Genomic DNA, 16586 nt, shown 5'->3' with positions numbered 1-16586 from the left:
TTAATTTATGTACCCCTAAACATAGAATTAGTTTAATTGAACCGTTATAATTTTGATTAATATTATTATCGATTGCCACAACTTTCTATACAACATTAAGATTTATTTAACAAACCTTTATTCGTAAACTTGTTAAATAAATTTTTTTTAGATGCGTTTGTACAATGTTAAAAAAAAACAACCTTCTTTTACTAAAGCTAAGTTCAACACATATTGAACAAAATACTTGGGATTAATACTTTTCCGTCAATATAAGAATTCGTATTATTTCAAATTTACACTGATGTCAACAAAACGCATTTTAGAGCAATTATACTGTCCACTCCCCCAAATACCATGTATGCTAGATATAACAAGTTTTCATAATTTGAGTCAGGAAAGTTCACATCAGTGTAAAACTTTAATTATTAATGCACGTCACAAACGTAGTAGTTTCTTTTTCAAATTTTATATGATTTTATTATTATTTGGTTTAATTAAAATACGAATAATTAATGTCAAGTGAATAGTATATTTATAACATAAGTCGTTCAGCGTTGCAGAATTCAAGATTTACGCTTGCGCACTTTCTTCACAGCAGTTTGGATGATGTCGAAAAGAACTTCGACGAGTTCACAAATACATAGCAGAGATACTCCAAGACACAAACCAAGAGATCCTCCTACATCAGACAACAGTCTTGTAAACTGAAATATATAACAGCAACACGTAATTTTGAAGTTGATAACTGTATAGTAAATGGTATCATTATATAAGTACTGCTAGCTAAAAGTCTCATATGTCATAAATAGTTTGTCTTCTTTTTCACTCCGTCAACTTATTGAATTTACTTTTAAATAACTTAAGGCAGTTTTATCGGCAGTTACTTTCAATGGATTCTGAATAAAACTATTTCGTTTATTTTTCTTTGCATAACTAAATAGTATATTGGTTTTAGTTTGTATAATCACCTTTGAATTGTTGAAGAATTATGATGACCACCAGATTTATTTTGGTGATTGATTTGTGCCGTTGAGTTACTGTCTCATTGACAAATCTACAATATTGCCTCGTATTTATTACTAAATTAATGTAATAAGCACGCCGCGTAATACCGATTCCTCTACATCTGTTCACTTAACAGAAACTGGCGCTGGGGTTCAGATTTGCCTCCCTGATGTCAGTTTTGAAATATGAATTGAAATAGTATCCTATCACATAATTTTCTATCAGTGCTTTCGTCATCAATTATTTAACAAAGTCAGATTCTTTTTTTTTAAATAACTTCGAATTGCTTAATCGGGTTGTTGTTTTTGACATATTCCTCATTTCCATTCTCAATTTATACACATATATAATATATATGGATTGTTAAACCAATATTTGTATCCAAAACATCTACTATAGAAGTAATCATGGTCAAAACATGCAAACTTAAGAAATTTGCCAAATAAATAATGAGAACAGCCTACATTGCATAATACTACAGGTAATAATGGACACGAAAAACGAACGCAGTCCTCATTTTGAAAAATCCCGACATCGTCGAAAAAAATCATGGTTCTAAATTGATTAGTGACGTAATTTGCCAACGAAATTAAACTGTTAAAAATAGGATTCAGCGCTTTGAGGGAAGAACAAAAATGTGCAAATGCAAATTTGCACATCTAACTTTCTTGGACTAAAGTTGAGATGAAGTATATATACATTTTTTGTAGATGAGGGTGGTGATTATCATAATTATCATCATTTTCATCTCATTACTAAAAGAATTTGAATTATTAATATAAATAAGAAGATGTAGTATGAGTGACACTTACACTGTTTATAGTTATAACAGATTGCACTTATATCGTTTAACGTATTTTTTATTTTTAAATAAAAAAGATGACGGAATTGATAAAAGGGTAGAAATGAAAGCATATTAAATTACTTACAGTGTAAACTGGTTCTTCTGTTATAATTTCATGATTTAGATCTCCAAAGTAGATGAGTAGCTTCAGAAAATTATGCCTAAGATTATACAAATCATCATACAATGTACCAAATTTTGTTAACTTTTATTTCAATTTACCACAGTCTGTTCATCCAGCGACGGATATTATTGAGACTTTATTCGCTACGTGTAATGTAATATTTGTGTAAGCATTTTGGAAAGAAAGGAATAAATGCATCTACATAATTTGTCTTGTTGCAGTATCCGGAGAGAGTCTTTGTTTTTGTTTTAAATAACCAGCTACCAGAAATAGGTGTATCTGTCAGGAGCCTGTAATTCAGTGGTTATTTATTGTTCATAAATCAGGCCGCTTGTTTTCTCATTTGAATTTATTTACATTTGTCCTGTGGGGTTCTTGTATAGATTGCTATTCGGTATGGGTTTTGCTCATTGTTGAAGGCCGTACGTTGAACTGAAGTAGATAACTTCTACGTCCTTTTGTCTCTGCAGACAAGTTGTGTCGTTGGCAATCATATCACATCTGCTTATTTTTTTATGTTTAGTTATATAGAAATCCGAAAGAATATTTATGTCTAACGGTTGTCTGTGAAAATTAAACTTTTTGAATTTCAGTCGGAACCTATAACTTTTTTTTTCATATATTTTTGTCAAAATGTCAACATTTTGTTCTGATTTTGAAGGAAAAGAGTTTCAAGTATTTATCGAGATCATAAAAAGTATACTATTACTGCTATTATTATATAAAAAAAATAGCTCGAAAATTAAAACAAAAAAGCGATGTCCGATATGAACAACGCACATATTAGTCTTTAAAAGTGATGAAAAGTCATCCATACAGAAAACCAGATCTAGACCATTTGGAAAAGATGTTTTGTAATTAAAACAAAAACGTATTTGCTTCATCCTCAGTTTGATTTCTGTAGTAGTCTATTCAAATCGGAATATGATCTTAAACTTCTGATTATAATAAATAACGTAAAATGCCGAATCTTCTTTTTTTTTTACAGGACAAGAAGACGTGAATCTATTTAAGATGTGATGAATTAATTTTCTATTACTCATTTACTAGGTATCATATTCAAAATGTGTGGTAAGATCCCAAAACCTTAAAACTGTTTGCCGTTTATCTACTTTGATCCTTATAAATCCAACGTGCTATGATTGTAAAATATTGATGACCTCAACGCAAAAATAATTTATTATTGTACACTGGATAATCTACTTCATAATCCTAACGTAAATGTGAACACACTTTTTTCTGTCTGAAGTGAATAAATAAAATTATGACTGTTCTCATTCATATACCTCGAACTCCATCCCTGATGCACAAAAAGATCTTGTTTTTGAAATGATTTGTCGACATGTAAGGAGCCAAAGCTCGTACATTTGTACAAGTTTTTATAATAAAACTTCAATACATGAATTTCTATCTTCATCTTTATTTTTAAGAGCAGTTATGTTTAGCTATATCCAAAATAAATGCATTTTCACCTCTTATATGAAAAATACAGATATGTAACAAAAGAAAGGAAAAAATCATACCCAAGTTCTTCCGTTGATATGGTGATATTTTTTGCTGTACAGTTTCCAATCTGTGAACAAACATCATTCATCATAGCCTCCTGCAAATAAGTAAAACTTTTATGCTTTATGTCAAATATCAAACTGAATATGCAAGAAATAATTTCAACCTGACGTTAGCTAAGCAAACAACAATCTAACATGTATGCCAAAATATTTCGTATTCGGACTATTAAGAGTATGTACTTAGAAATATATGCATAGATAGCCAACCTATCCAACATGCATACACGTTTTACTTTCAAACATCTTTATTTGTATCATTCTTTATTTATTGTTACAGTGTTATTTGCATATTATATACTAGTATTTGAACAATCCAGCATAAAAATCAACCAATTTCGAATGACTATGCTTTTTGGTTGGCGTTACTCAGTTTGAGTTTTCCTTTAGTGGCCTGAGGATTATTGTTTAACTTTTTTCTATTCTCCCTGTTGTATCGTATGCCTCTTTTTAATAACTTAACAATTGTTGCCGTATGCCGAAAACCGATACCATTCTTTGGCAATGAGATGTTTTGCTCACTCATTGTTGTCAATATAATGGAATTTTATGCGACTGCCATACAAGTGGGAGGTTTAACTACATGTAGCTATAAAACCTGGTTTAATCCACAATATCCACAGGAAATGCCTGTACCATGTCAGCAATATGACAGTTGTTTTCCGTTCGTTTGATGTGTTTGAGCTTTTGATTTTGGCATTTGTTAAGGGACTTTCCGTTTTGAGTTTTCCTTGGAGTTCGGTATTTTTATTTTTTTTCCTTTTTTTTACTGGCTGTTTTAGAAAGCAGCATAAGTAAAATGTCCAATGCAAACCGATCCTTTAATAAAAGGTTGCTGCTTACAAGTAAGCTTTTGAACCAAGGTTTCCAAGCGGTAAATATGAAGTCATCCCTCGATTGTGACATCACCGAATGAGATTTACCGCGACAGGTGCCACGTGTGATGCAAGAACTGCTCACTCCTCCGGAGAAATAAAGTTCTCCCCAGGGCTTTGTTTGGGTCCGTGTTGCTAAGCTTTAGTTTTCTATGTACTGTTTTGTGGATTTACTTGACTTTTCGTCGTTTTTCGTTCTTCGCCATGGCGTTGTCAGTTTCTTTCGACATATGAGTGTTGAATGCCCCCTTTGTATCTTCTTCTTCTTTTTGAATTAAAAAAATTACAGAGTGCTTCACAAGGTCGCGACAAATACAAAGTGTAGTGTACCGAATCTGAAAATTTCAAATACAAAGACTCAAAATTAAAAGCGTGAAAGGTTTGATTTGGCTTATTGATTTATATTTATAATAAAATTTTGATTATATAAACCGTAATCTGGTACTTTTTTATCGTTATAAATAAAGGCAACAGAAGAAAACCGCTGTTCAATAGTCATAAACCAATTAACTGAAACAAATCCGGGTCACAAACCGAAACCGAGGGAAACACATCAACTTTAAGAGGAAAACAACGGAACAACATAAACACTGAACTTCTACAAAACAAAAGCCAACATACATAGAAACGGACTATTTGATAACAACTGCCACATTCCTGACTTGGTACAGGACATTTTAAGAAAACATGGTGGGTTGAACCTGCTTTTAGGGCTATCCAAATCTCCCAATTATATGACAATGTTAAAAATTTCGCTAAAATGACAACAATACGTGACAGGAATACAGTACACATTAACGCAAACACACTCAGGACAGAGAAATACATAAATAAATAATATAATAGTACATTACAACATGTAAACCACAGAATAACAACGGCACCTCTCATGTACACCACAATAGAATTGTGAACTGTGCATCACACGAATGTATAAAATATCTTAACTCAAATTTATTTCATATACTAAAAGCAGATTGAAAGCAAAATTTCACCTTTGCGTAAATTACTCCCTTTCCTGTACAATATATAACTATCAACATGATCAAATCAAATATAATTCTCAGTGATATGTTAACGTCCGTTACCTAAATTATATTACCTGTATTTCCTTATGAGGCCAGGTTCTTGACGATATCGTTTGTAAATATACCCTTTCACTACAAGATAAACAACAAAATTCATTGGACAATGAAATATTTTGAAATAAACGAAAAGGATTATGTTGTGCGTAACTATTGTAATAAATTTGCGTATTTGCATGAAGTAATTTCTTCATATTTTTAACATTTGTCACGTATTTAGGTTTTTCTTTCACGTAGAAAATCAATTATCAACTTTATTAGTCATTGATTACTGCGCAAGTGTACTTTTCTAATTTTCATGCTATTTTCACATTTCTCGATTGGTGTGAGAAAAATATTTCTCATCTCAATAGGTTGCCTATAATCGCTTACATCCACTTTATTTGAAATTTGGTGGATAGTTATCTCATTGGCAATCATACCTCATCTCCTTATTTTTATTTCATTCTCGGCAAATGATTGTTCGAAATTCAATTATGACGTCAAATTTTCTTGATTTCTTCTGAAGTTCCTATTGTGTCGTCATGAAAAAAGGTGACCAAGTCTGATGACGTCACATATTAAGAACAAAACTTTCTGCAAATCTTTGAAAAGAAGGATACACTTTGTTAGATATCGTCTAAAAATCATTAGATAAACAGATTTCACCACTATATCTCGTGTACTAAGATAGCTTTCCACTCTCAAAAGTTAAATTCTAAATAGCCTCGCGTTTTCAATTTTTAAATTAAACTGTTTCGGGTAGAGATATATCGAAATACACTTGATGCAATGGTGGAATCTATATTTCTCCCTCTTGTGTTTACTTTTGAGGAATCGGTAAGATCTCTGATAGTGTAGTTTTGTTTGTTTACAGTGATGATTTTGATACACGAAATGCATATCTGTATATGAAAACTCCTTCACACATATTCAGATTGTTAAGTGGGCAGTGTTTAATTAAAATATCAACGATCATTCAGCTGACATATATAAAGCAAGTGCGAAATATTCCAAACGAGTTAACGATTTGTACATTTCATAGAAACACTTTCAATTGAGAAACTAAAACCAACAACTTCTCTTGCTCCTTTTAGAAATGAGAAAGTCCATATTTTCGTTTTGGAAAACCCCAACTGTTCTCATCATATTGATATGCCTTTACCAAAAAAAACTCTAGATGTGAAAGGTCAAGGGAAAGGCGTCACAGATTTTAACATTGAAATGTCAAATTCATCAGGCGAACCTTACTAATATCGGAGGTTTGGGGTAGTGTGGCGGATTTAAGGTATAGTCAGTTTGGGCTTTGTAATTCTTCAAAAATAATTGAGAAAAAAAATCAGATTTGTTATTAACTATTTTGAAGTGTTAATTTATGTATCTACAACACTTGTACTCGGGATTTTTTTTTTTAAGTAAGTAAATATTTTCCTTAGGTCTTATGAATAAAATTTCTTGACAATGTAAATAAAAATAATCCGGTGTAAATGCATTGACCTTGACAACAGATTGTTAAGTGTTCTATAACTAATTCTAAATAATATACTTTAGATATGAATGGATCTTCTTGGTCAAGAGTCTATCATTTGCATTTGAGTGAATAGTAATAATAAGGACAATCGAATGCCAAACATTGAACCTTTCTCTGCATAGAAAGGATCGTGAATTTCTTATTCACTCTAGAGACATAATGGCTCACATTAACATTTTTTTAATTAACAAAAGTCGCGCAAAAACAGTCCGAGTCATTATGGACTTTAAAAAAATAAGTGGTATTTATTCAGCTACCTAATATGAAATTTGAAATTTTAGTAAATAATTTTTGAAGATTTTTAGAACTTAAAATGATTATACTCTACAAGAGGGGCTGTCTTCACATAAGTACATGTAAGCCCCTCTAAGTATGATTTTTAAAGCTTCAAAAAAGATTCCAATAAGGAGAAAATCATCAATACATGTAACGAGAAAATAATAATATTGAAACTCCATCGTTCTGGACTAAAACCGTGATTAAATATGATTTATGTTTATGCAGCGTAGCAGCCATCATTTCATGTTTGAGAAGATAAAACTTCTGAAGTGAAATGAAGACAACACTTTATAAATTTCATGTGTCCGGATTTACAGTCATCAGTAACGCTCGAAGTCGAAAATTCGAACGTCAAGGAGGTATAAGAACCGAAACAGTTAAATAGCTATATGACCAAAAAAGGACATATATAATAGCCAAGTCTATCTTAGATCACCATCTAAATTTCAACAAGTATACGTCAGCAGTATATTTACCTTGGATTAATATCATGTCACCAAATCATAGCTCTGGCATATCGATATCAACTAATGCAGATATAATAAAGCTATACCAAGCAATATTATATCAAAAACATTCCCAAAAATTGACAGTAATTTACTGATTTAGATGAAATATGTATGGAAACTATCTGGCTGGATATATAACAAAAACATCAAGATACACAGCTGTTCTTTACATGTAAATGGATAAAACAAATCTTGACAGTTAAAGTCAAAACGCAAGAAAAAGTAATGACTGAAAAAACAAACGTTTTTTAAATATTTCAGAGTGATTTTTTCTTTAGATTTCATATTCAAATAGGGAGAATCCTATACTAAAACATATTAAAATCCAACCATAATTGATTTTTTCGCAAGTTAATAGCTAGCTGTCAGAGCAGATCATTAGTGAAATGATATAAAGGGGATAGCATAATCTATTCAAAATTATTAAGACCTAAACCGATTTAACGTTACCATTATGATAAACAAAACCGTTCTATATTCTTTTTATATTTATGTGTGAGTATGTGTGTGAAGTGTATATGTGTGTAGTGTATGTGTGTGTAATTTGGTTTGGTTACTGTGCCATTGATGTTTACACCACATTGTAATCATTTCTATTTAAACATAACTATGATACTCGTTCCAGGATTATTACTCCAGGTTGTGTCTCTGATTGACACAATTTTGTCAAGTATACTTTGTGTATACGTAAAACTAACAAACTACTTCTTTTAACATGTTGTGTTCTAAATGTCTTACTTGCATGGAGGGTGGCATCCACAGTTTCCGTTCAGGTTTTCGAGCATTGATCTGTAGGTATCAATTAAACATTTTGTATCTGGAATATATTTCAAGAATTAAGCTTGACCATGTACAACACCGAAAGATTGATTAACAAAGAGTGATTTGTTATGCATTCATTTGATGTAGAACTTAACACTTTATTGTAAACAATTGTCTAAAATTTACTTAGTCGATAAATATGAAAAATGTTTGATTTTACATAGTTTTCAAACATGAGTCTGTAGTATAGAATTTGTCCTTACATTTGTACCTGTAATATTTATTTTTTTTAACTTCTACGGTTATTTTCTTATATTTAAATTATTTAAAATGGTGAGGACAAAAGAAGTGTGTGCCTTTCCTGAATCATTTTACATATATAGCTAATAATGTAACGCATTTTAGTCTTACACTTATATATCTGTTATGGGAGAAGTCTTTAGCACATGGCAAGTTTATATGAAAATGTGCACTCTTATTGTTAACAGTTGAAACCAAACTACGTTTAGATGGATTGTTTCAAAAGACTGTGGAACTTAAATTTAAAATGTTATTAACTTTTTGAGAAAGTGATTGGCCAAATTAATTTCAATAATATATTACCTGTAATTTTAAAAAGAGTAGTACAATCCGGTAGACACCGTCTCATTGGCATTCATACCACATGTGACTCCTTATTTCATATAGTTATCTAATATCAGTGTTTATCTTGTACTTAGATTTCAAAAAAACAAATACCATTCTGATAATAACACTAATGAATATTAGTAATGACACCATAAATAACAAAATACAATAATGACTCGGGTAATGACAGTGGAGTGGATGTTTTGATAAAAAAAAAAACTATGCAGGTTGCTTTATTTTGATTGAAACATGTACATTTCATTAGGTAATGATTTTAAATTAAATAAATACAATAAGTTCGAATGGTTGTTCACTAAGTTAGTATCATATCTAGCAAATTAGATTGATGGGTTATATAAGGTCTCAGCTACGGTGTTTTTTTTTATGTATTTTATAATTGTTCACTGGAGACCGAATAGGTAGACATAATTGTAAAACTGAAAGTAATAACATAAATTGCATATGGTTGTACAATGTCAAACTCTCATCCAAGTGTGGCATAAAATCAAAGTTCAGTTCCATATAACTTACCATCTGGTGTTTCTTTGCAGTATTTTTGACCTGATGCATTAACAGTATCGTTCTTGACTATAACGTTATTCTGGCAAGAACAATGTGTCGAATATGCTTCTTCAAGACAATGGTTAATACATCCCTTTTACGGAAAATATCATATTAATGATTATATTTACTGAAAATATTTAGCACACACACAAAATCAACATAAGGAATTCAAATAGAGTCGAGATAATTCCAGTATCGTAAAATCTATATGATTTAAATTATCATGTTTATCGTACGTATGATAAATTATGTTTAATTCTTTATAATGGTAATACTAAATTCTTTGTTAAACAAGTTTTTTACTACAAATAGATAATCGCCATATCAAAACATTTTTTACAGAGGTGTTTTGTTACATTTTTTTACAGTGAACAAAGTTCACATTAAAAAGATCAATCGTTTGAAGAACGTTGTGTATAATATGTCTTCTGCAGAGCTGCTCAATTATCTTATAACCTTGATAGGTCGGTTAGAAAGGTATTATAGAGGTAAATGGATACAAATAACAACCAATGCACTAGTAAATGACTTTTAACCTGAAACGGTCATTTTGATCTTAAAATCATCTGAAAAGTCTGAACAATAAATCATTATTTCATCTTCAGACTTTCAGTAAATTGTCAGACTTCTGCACTGCGTTTAACTAAGTACTCCTTAGACAATTTGATTGCATTCAATTCAGCACCTTTTCAGAAAGTTCAGTTTGCTGTTGATATGTACTGGTAAATAACACCTACTGAACAGTCTGAAGATAGACTGAACAGATATTAATTGACTGCAAATGAATTGTCGGAACAGTGCTGAATCTACCGCAGTGGATAAGTCTGGAAATTGACTAATTTTAATTTTGGTTCACTTATATGTTTCGGATATAAGTGTGACGTCCATTTTCGCTGAACCAGTACACATTTTTGTTAAGGGGCCAGATAAAGCCCGCCTCCGAGTGCGGGATTTTCTGGCTGTGCTGAAGATCCGTTGGTGGACTTCGGCTGTTTTCTGCTCTTTGTTCGGGTTGTTGTCTCTTTGACACATTTCCACTTTACATTTTTAATTTTAAAATACTGAAAATGACTGAATATCTTATTGTTCTGTCTTTTCAGAGCTGTTCAGATCAAAATTGGTTTTACTAGACGTGATTTATCCAGACAACGACGTGTGGGTAGTATAAAACTTTTTCCTTTTTAGATTTGAGCACCTGACCAAGTACAAACTTTTACATTCTTGATATTTTAAACATGCGTCGCTTTACACAAAAAAATAAATGAGGAGATTGGATATCATTGCCAATTAGACAATTATCCACCAGAATTCAAATAAAGTGGATGTAAGCAATTATAGGCCATCGTACGGCCGAACACAATGAAGAGTCCCTATACGGAAAAGTTAGTTTTAAAATGCCCGACGCATGCAAAATTTGAAAAAAAAGACAAACGAGAACGAAAACGGCCTAATTTACAACAAAATTATTTACGAACAACCAACGACAAAAACTGCACTACAGACCCCTGACTTGGAACAGTCACATACAGAATGTTTGAAGGCGCTAAACCCTCCCTATAACCTGGGACAGTAGTTTGATAGAACATAACAAACTTTAAATCAAATTGCAATTGGCTTAACTAGAAAAAAAATAGTTTGAAACTACCAAACCTTTAGATCACAACATGTGTCATGTACAAAACGTTCATATAGAAATGAAAACCTACACTGTTTGTTGTGTTACATAAACCTGCATGCAATTCAAGAACTTATATTTTCAATGTAAAAGAAAACATTTCAGATTTTAAAAATGTATTTTTGTTTAAAGTTATTGAATAACTTTAGGTCCATATGATGAATATTTTCTAAAACACGCACGTGCAAAAGATATAAAATTTATTTTATTTAAATCATGAAAAGTTTGTTTTTCATTATATACAATGCATTATGTAGTTGACACATTTTCTAAGGGTACTAGAAGTGGTTTGATTTATTACATACAGAGTATGACTTTATATAGGAAACACAGGATCCCAACGAAGCAAATTGGAACTAGGAAAAATAAACTAAGATATATTTTGATAATGAAAGATCAGTGACTACATGAAGTAGTCGGATATTGAATTTGGAGTATTTTCTATTTAAGGCACATTTCACAGTCAGTTAACTTTAAGCTGTAAATTTTGAACACATTGGTTTCATTATATGACATGATATGATTTCATTTATTTTTAGTTAACCAACCAATGAGAAAAAAAAAGAATATAATTTTTAACGTTCTAACAATCCATAATATTTTTTGGTAATATCAAAAAAATATCGACTACATTTAGAGAAATTGTCGGTCGTGTCACATTTTGCACACCATCATACTACTTTTTTTTTTATTCCGAGAAGTGTTTTTTTTTTCAATTTAAAAATATCCTATATATACCTACCAAAACTGAAGATAGTGGATTCAACAATTGATGATTGTTGCATTCGCCATAAGGAGAGCCCTTGCGTTTAATTTGTTTCTGCAATTATATTAAGATCATACGATACAAAATATATCTTAATATGTTGATGGTTCCCGCGGTCAACAGTGAAGTGTGTGATTGATCGTAGAGTTTGAGTATCCCTTCGGTATTTTTCGCCTCTCTTTTATTGATATTTACCTTAAGAGCAGAAACTATTGGAAATTATTTTGTGAGTTATCACATAATTAGTAAAGTACTGTAAAAATTGAGTAGGAAGTTGACAGTTTCACCATAGGTTACCGTTTATGAATTTAGAAATAAGTCAGAAACTTAGGTCCCAACTCCTTCAGACAAAATTGACCTGCATGATTTAATGATCCCTTTTTGTCCTTTAGCTCTTTGCGTATTTATACATCCCTGGCTTTCAGAGTTTTGTTTTTTTAGCTTTCCTGATGAATGTTAATAACGCAAAGTGCTTCGGACGCATCAAATTAATAAAGTGTTGTTTAAGGTAGTTCAGGGGTATACCGCCATCTTGAATTGTACAATCACAGTAAATAATTGGTCTAGTTCTTTGCCAAAATCTGCAAATTTGGAGACAGATTTGCAATTGATTGGTTACACTGTTTATTTATATAAAGAAAATTTAGTTATTCATTGTATTATCAAAAATATTTTAACAAATACCAAATATTTGTGCTTTTAGAATTATTTTTTCAAATAAGCCATTTAAGGGGAGATAACTCTTTTAGTACAAAATTTATACTGGACATATAGGGAAATTTTCATGTTTTACTTGTAGCAAGAAAACAAGTTCGGTGACACCATTTTTTCTTTTTATTTTCTTAAAATATATCATAAAACCTATCGTCTCATAATTTATTTAAAAAATCTGTCTTATAGATTTCTTTTTATCCACGGAAATGTGCTTTCTTTCATGAACAATGTAAGCAAATTTTGGCAATTATGAACGACTCGTACCTTGAAAAATAGCGCGGTGACCCATACTTTTTATCATTTTTTTTTAAAAGCATAGTAAAATCTTCATTTTGGCAAAGTATAAGAAAATTCTGTCATTTTTTTTCTATACCCCTGACCTACCTTAATTACAGTAAAAATGGAAATCGAACAGCTGGAGTCGGAATACTTGTAAGTCACTTTTGAGCATCGTAGTTGGGGAGCAAACAATAAAAAGTTTGATTGCAAAAATCACTTGAGAACTATGAAGATGAACATATATATTTGAAATAGTTCCGTTTGTTTAAACCTACAATCCGGCCTTTACTTACCGTTTACGTTTGATCCGTTTCAATTTGCAGATTATTGCCAAACACCCAAAGTTATCAAAGATCTTTCCCAAACATCCTGTCTTAGCTTTTCGGAGACCAGCAAGTCTAAAAGACTTATTTGTGAGAGCTGATGTCATCTCTAATAAAAGCTCCTCAACTGCAGGAGGGTGCAAGTCGCGTGGTAACAGACGGTGTCTGACTTGCAAACAAATACTGAATACTCAAATATTTACTTGCCACTCCAATGGGTCTGTGTACACTATATTTTGAAATGTAACTTGCAAAACCCAGAATGTTGTATACCCTTTTTAGTGTCGATATGGCATGCAGTATGTTGGCGAGACAGATCACCTGGGCACGCCCAAAAAACCTTACCATCACTATCATAGACCACAACGAATGTTGGTCAAGGGCCGACAGACTTGCTCGGTAACGTTTTTGGATAAGAAAGTTAAGGAAAGTTTCCCCAGAGGGCATCAATGAAAAAACATAGAATGAGTCCCTAGCATCACTTGTGTCCAGTAACTCAGACTTTAGTACAGGACGCTTACAGTTTTAAGGAATTTATTCCTCCTCCCAAACATCAATATTGAAAATAAATTACTGATTCGTGATAATTTTTATACCGATCAAGATTATAATTTCAGTTTGACTACCACATGTCAAGATAAGATCATTTTACATCTTACTGATGAAGGATATTAGTTATCCGAAATATTTATCATTTGTTCATGATTTTATATTTTTTTTTGGGGTGATGTTGTACCTTTTTAAACTTGTTATGTATATTATATTTTGTAGTGTACTCTAGACCTATCATAAATATATGATCCATCGCCCCGTTAGATTTATCGTTGGCTATTATTCAGACATTTAAAATTTCATGAAATATACACACTGTTAAAATTGTCTATATCCAAGGTTTCAGATGTTTGCCCTCAGGACGGAAAAATACGTAATTGTTCTTTCGAGTTATCCAGTATAAAGTGATAGATTGTTAGATATTTTAGATAGGGGTATATATTACTTGAATGAAACCTTTATGTATTGGAATTCAACAACATGTGTCGAAATGTTCGTATGATCATAGGGAAAAAATCTAGGGGTTTAGTAAATCGCAAAAATGCTTGTTCCAGAACTCCTCTCACACTAATGAAGAATAATATGATATTCAATGTATAAAATACTGTTTCGAGAGGTTTAGCTAGCTATAAAACCAGGTTTAATCCACCATTTTCTACATAATGAAATGCCTGTTCCAAGTCAGGAACAGTTGTTTTTCATTCGTTAGATGTGTTTGAGGTTTTGATTTTACCATTTTATAAAGGACTTTCCGTTTTGAATTTCCCTTGGAGTTCGTTTTTTTTTTGTTATTTTACTTTTTATACCACATCACCAACTTTTAAATTGAAACATTGTCACGGGGATATGCACCGGGTCCGTCGTTTGTCATTTTTCTTTAAACCTATGACACAAAACGATTCTAATATGCACTTTTGAAATCAGCAAAGAAATCATACCTTTATAATTCACTTCTCGATACAAAAGAAGAGCTTATTCCCTACCAAAACAGAATTCAGTTTACAACAAAAAAAATGCATGTTAATAACGATTTTTAATAAGAAGCTAGCCCAATTTTATAAGAGATTTCGCAGGATGTGTTCCACATTAATGCAATGTTAACATGTTTCTGATGGAACTGGTTTTGAATCTGGTATGATAGCAGGGATGGGGTAATTGAAAATGTTATGGTAATTAAGTGTAATGCATTACAATTTTCCATGTAATTGAATGTAATGTGTAATTGAGCATTTTTTTAATTACATGTAATGGTAATTTAATTAATTACATTAAAAAAGGATGTAATGCTCAATTACTTTTGAATTACATTTCAATTACATGTACTTTTATTGTGTAAAAGATAAGGATTTGTGTTTAATAATATAAATTGTTAAATTATATTTATTTTTAAAATATTGAAAACACATACTTCTTTAATATATGAAGTCTGTTATTTATTCTGAAGTTTTTATATTATTTATTTGACCTACAGAATTTTTTTTCTAAATAGTCTTATAATCATAAAAAAAATATATGTGTTGTTCAGTTTTTTAAAAAGATCTTTGTTAACTAAATAGATTGACAAGTTATTAACCACCTTGTTAAACAAAACCAAAAAAAATGTGTCACAGTGATTTTTTTTCTTATACAGGTAATTAGAATTTAAAATCACTGCAGACACTCATTTTGACAAATTAGTATACACAAAAGGATTATAGAAATAAAAATTAATAGCTGTAAAAACAAACAGCAATTAATCAGATTAAAATGTCAAGGGACAATGCCACTTTTACATGTATTGTTTATCTAATTAGTGAAATACATGTATTGCTAATATTTAGACATTATCATGATTATGTACATTGTTTGTACTAAAAATTATTTTCAATATTGCGACAAGCACACTATTTAATATTTTTAAAGTAAAAAAACCCAAACTTTTAATTTATTTATAATTTCTTTATTTATATTATGTTTTATTTAAATTATTTCATTTCTGAGATGTCAAAATACCCCTTAATGTATTGGCAAGCTAATAGGAACAAATTCCCTCTCCTATCAACACATCTTCTAATCATGGAACTTCTATGTTCTGATCAAGCAATATCTGCCACATAAGCTCCTGTCGAAAAACTTTAGAATTGCTGTCAAAGTGTTCAGACCAGAGAAATAAATGGCTTAATGACAAAACATTAAAATTACTAATGCTTATCAAATGCAGCGCTTAAACTATGCTTATCGGTACGTCATGCATATTTTACACACGGATTTTATATACATGTATAATATTGTTAAAAAAATATTATGATAAAATGTAATGTGTAATTTAATTAATTACTTTAGTAAACTAATTGTAATTTAATTAATTACATTTCAAAAACTGTGTAATGTGTAATTAGTGTAATTGATCATTTTTGCAATGTAATGTGTAATTTAATTAATTACATTCCAATGTAATTGACCCCAAGTCTGTATGATAGGTCTAATAGTGATGGGACACTGCACAAATGTGACTGTAGATGATTGTTGATCACGTCGTTGTGTATGTCTGTTTCTCGTTGTAGAAT

At 30.9% G+C, this 16586-nt stretch overlaps 1 protein-coding gene across 1 annotated transcript in view; it reads right to left on the bottom strand.

Moving 5' to 3' along the window:
• Positions 1–432: 432 nt before the first annotated feature.
• The window catches only part of LOC143079835 (epithelial sodium channel subunit beta-like), a 47382-nt gene continuing 31228 nt past the window's right edge, over positions 433–16586 (bottom strand). The window contains exons 7-13 of the mRNA XM_076255465.1: positions 12149–12226; positions 9699–9822; positions 8517–8595; positions 5498–5555; positions 3479–3558; positions 1917–1992; positions 433–686 (exon numbers count right to left, since the gene is read on the bottom strand). Coding sequence (XP_076111580.1) covers positions 546–686; positions 1917–1992; positions 3479–3558; positions 5498–5555; positions 8517–8595; positions 9699–9822; positions 12149–12226 — 636 coding nt within the window. The 3' untranslated portion in view covers positions 433–545. The remainder of the gene's footprint in view (positions 687–1916; positions 1993–3478; positions 3559–5497; positions 5556–8516; positions 8596–9698; positions 9823–12148; positions 12227–16586) is intronic.

Source organism: Mytilus galloprovincialis, chromosome 6 (assembly GCF_965363235.1).
Source record: "Mytilus galloprovincialis chromosome 6, xbMytGall1.hap1.1, whole genome shotgun sequence".
In the NCBI taxonomy this organism is placed as follows: Eukaryota; Metazoa; Mollusca; class Bivalvia; order Mytilida; family Mytilidae; genus Mytilus; species Mytilus galloprovincialis.
Note: the sequence above shows the minus strand (reverse complement) of the source record. Positions and strands in the feature narration are given on the sequence as shown.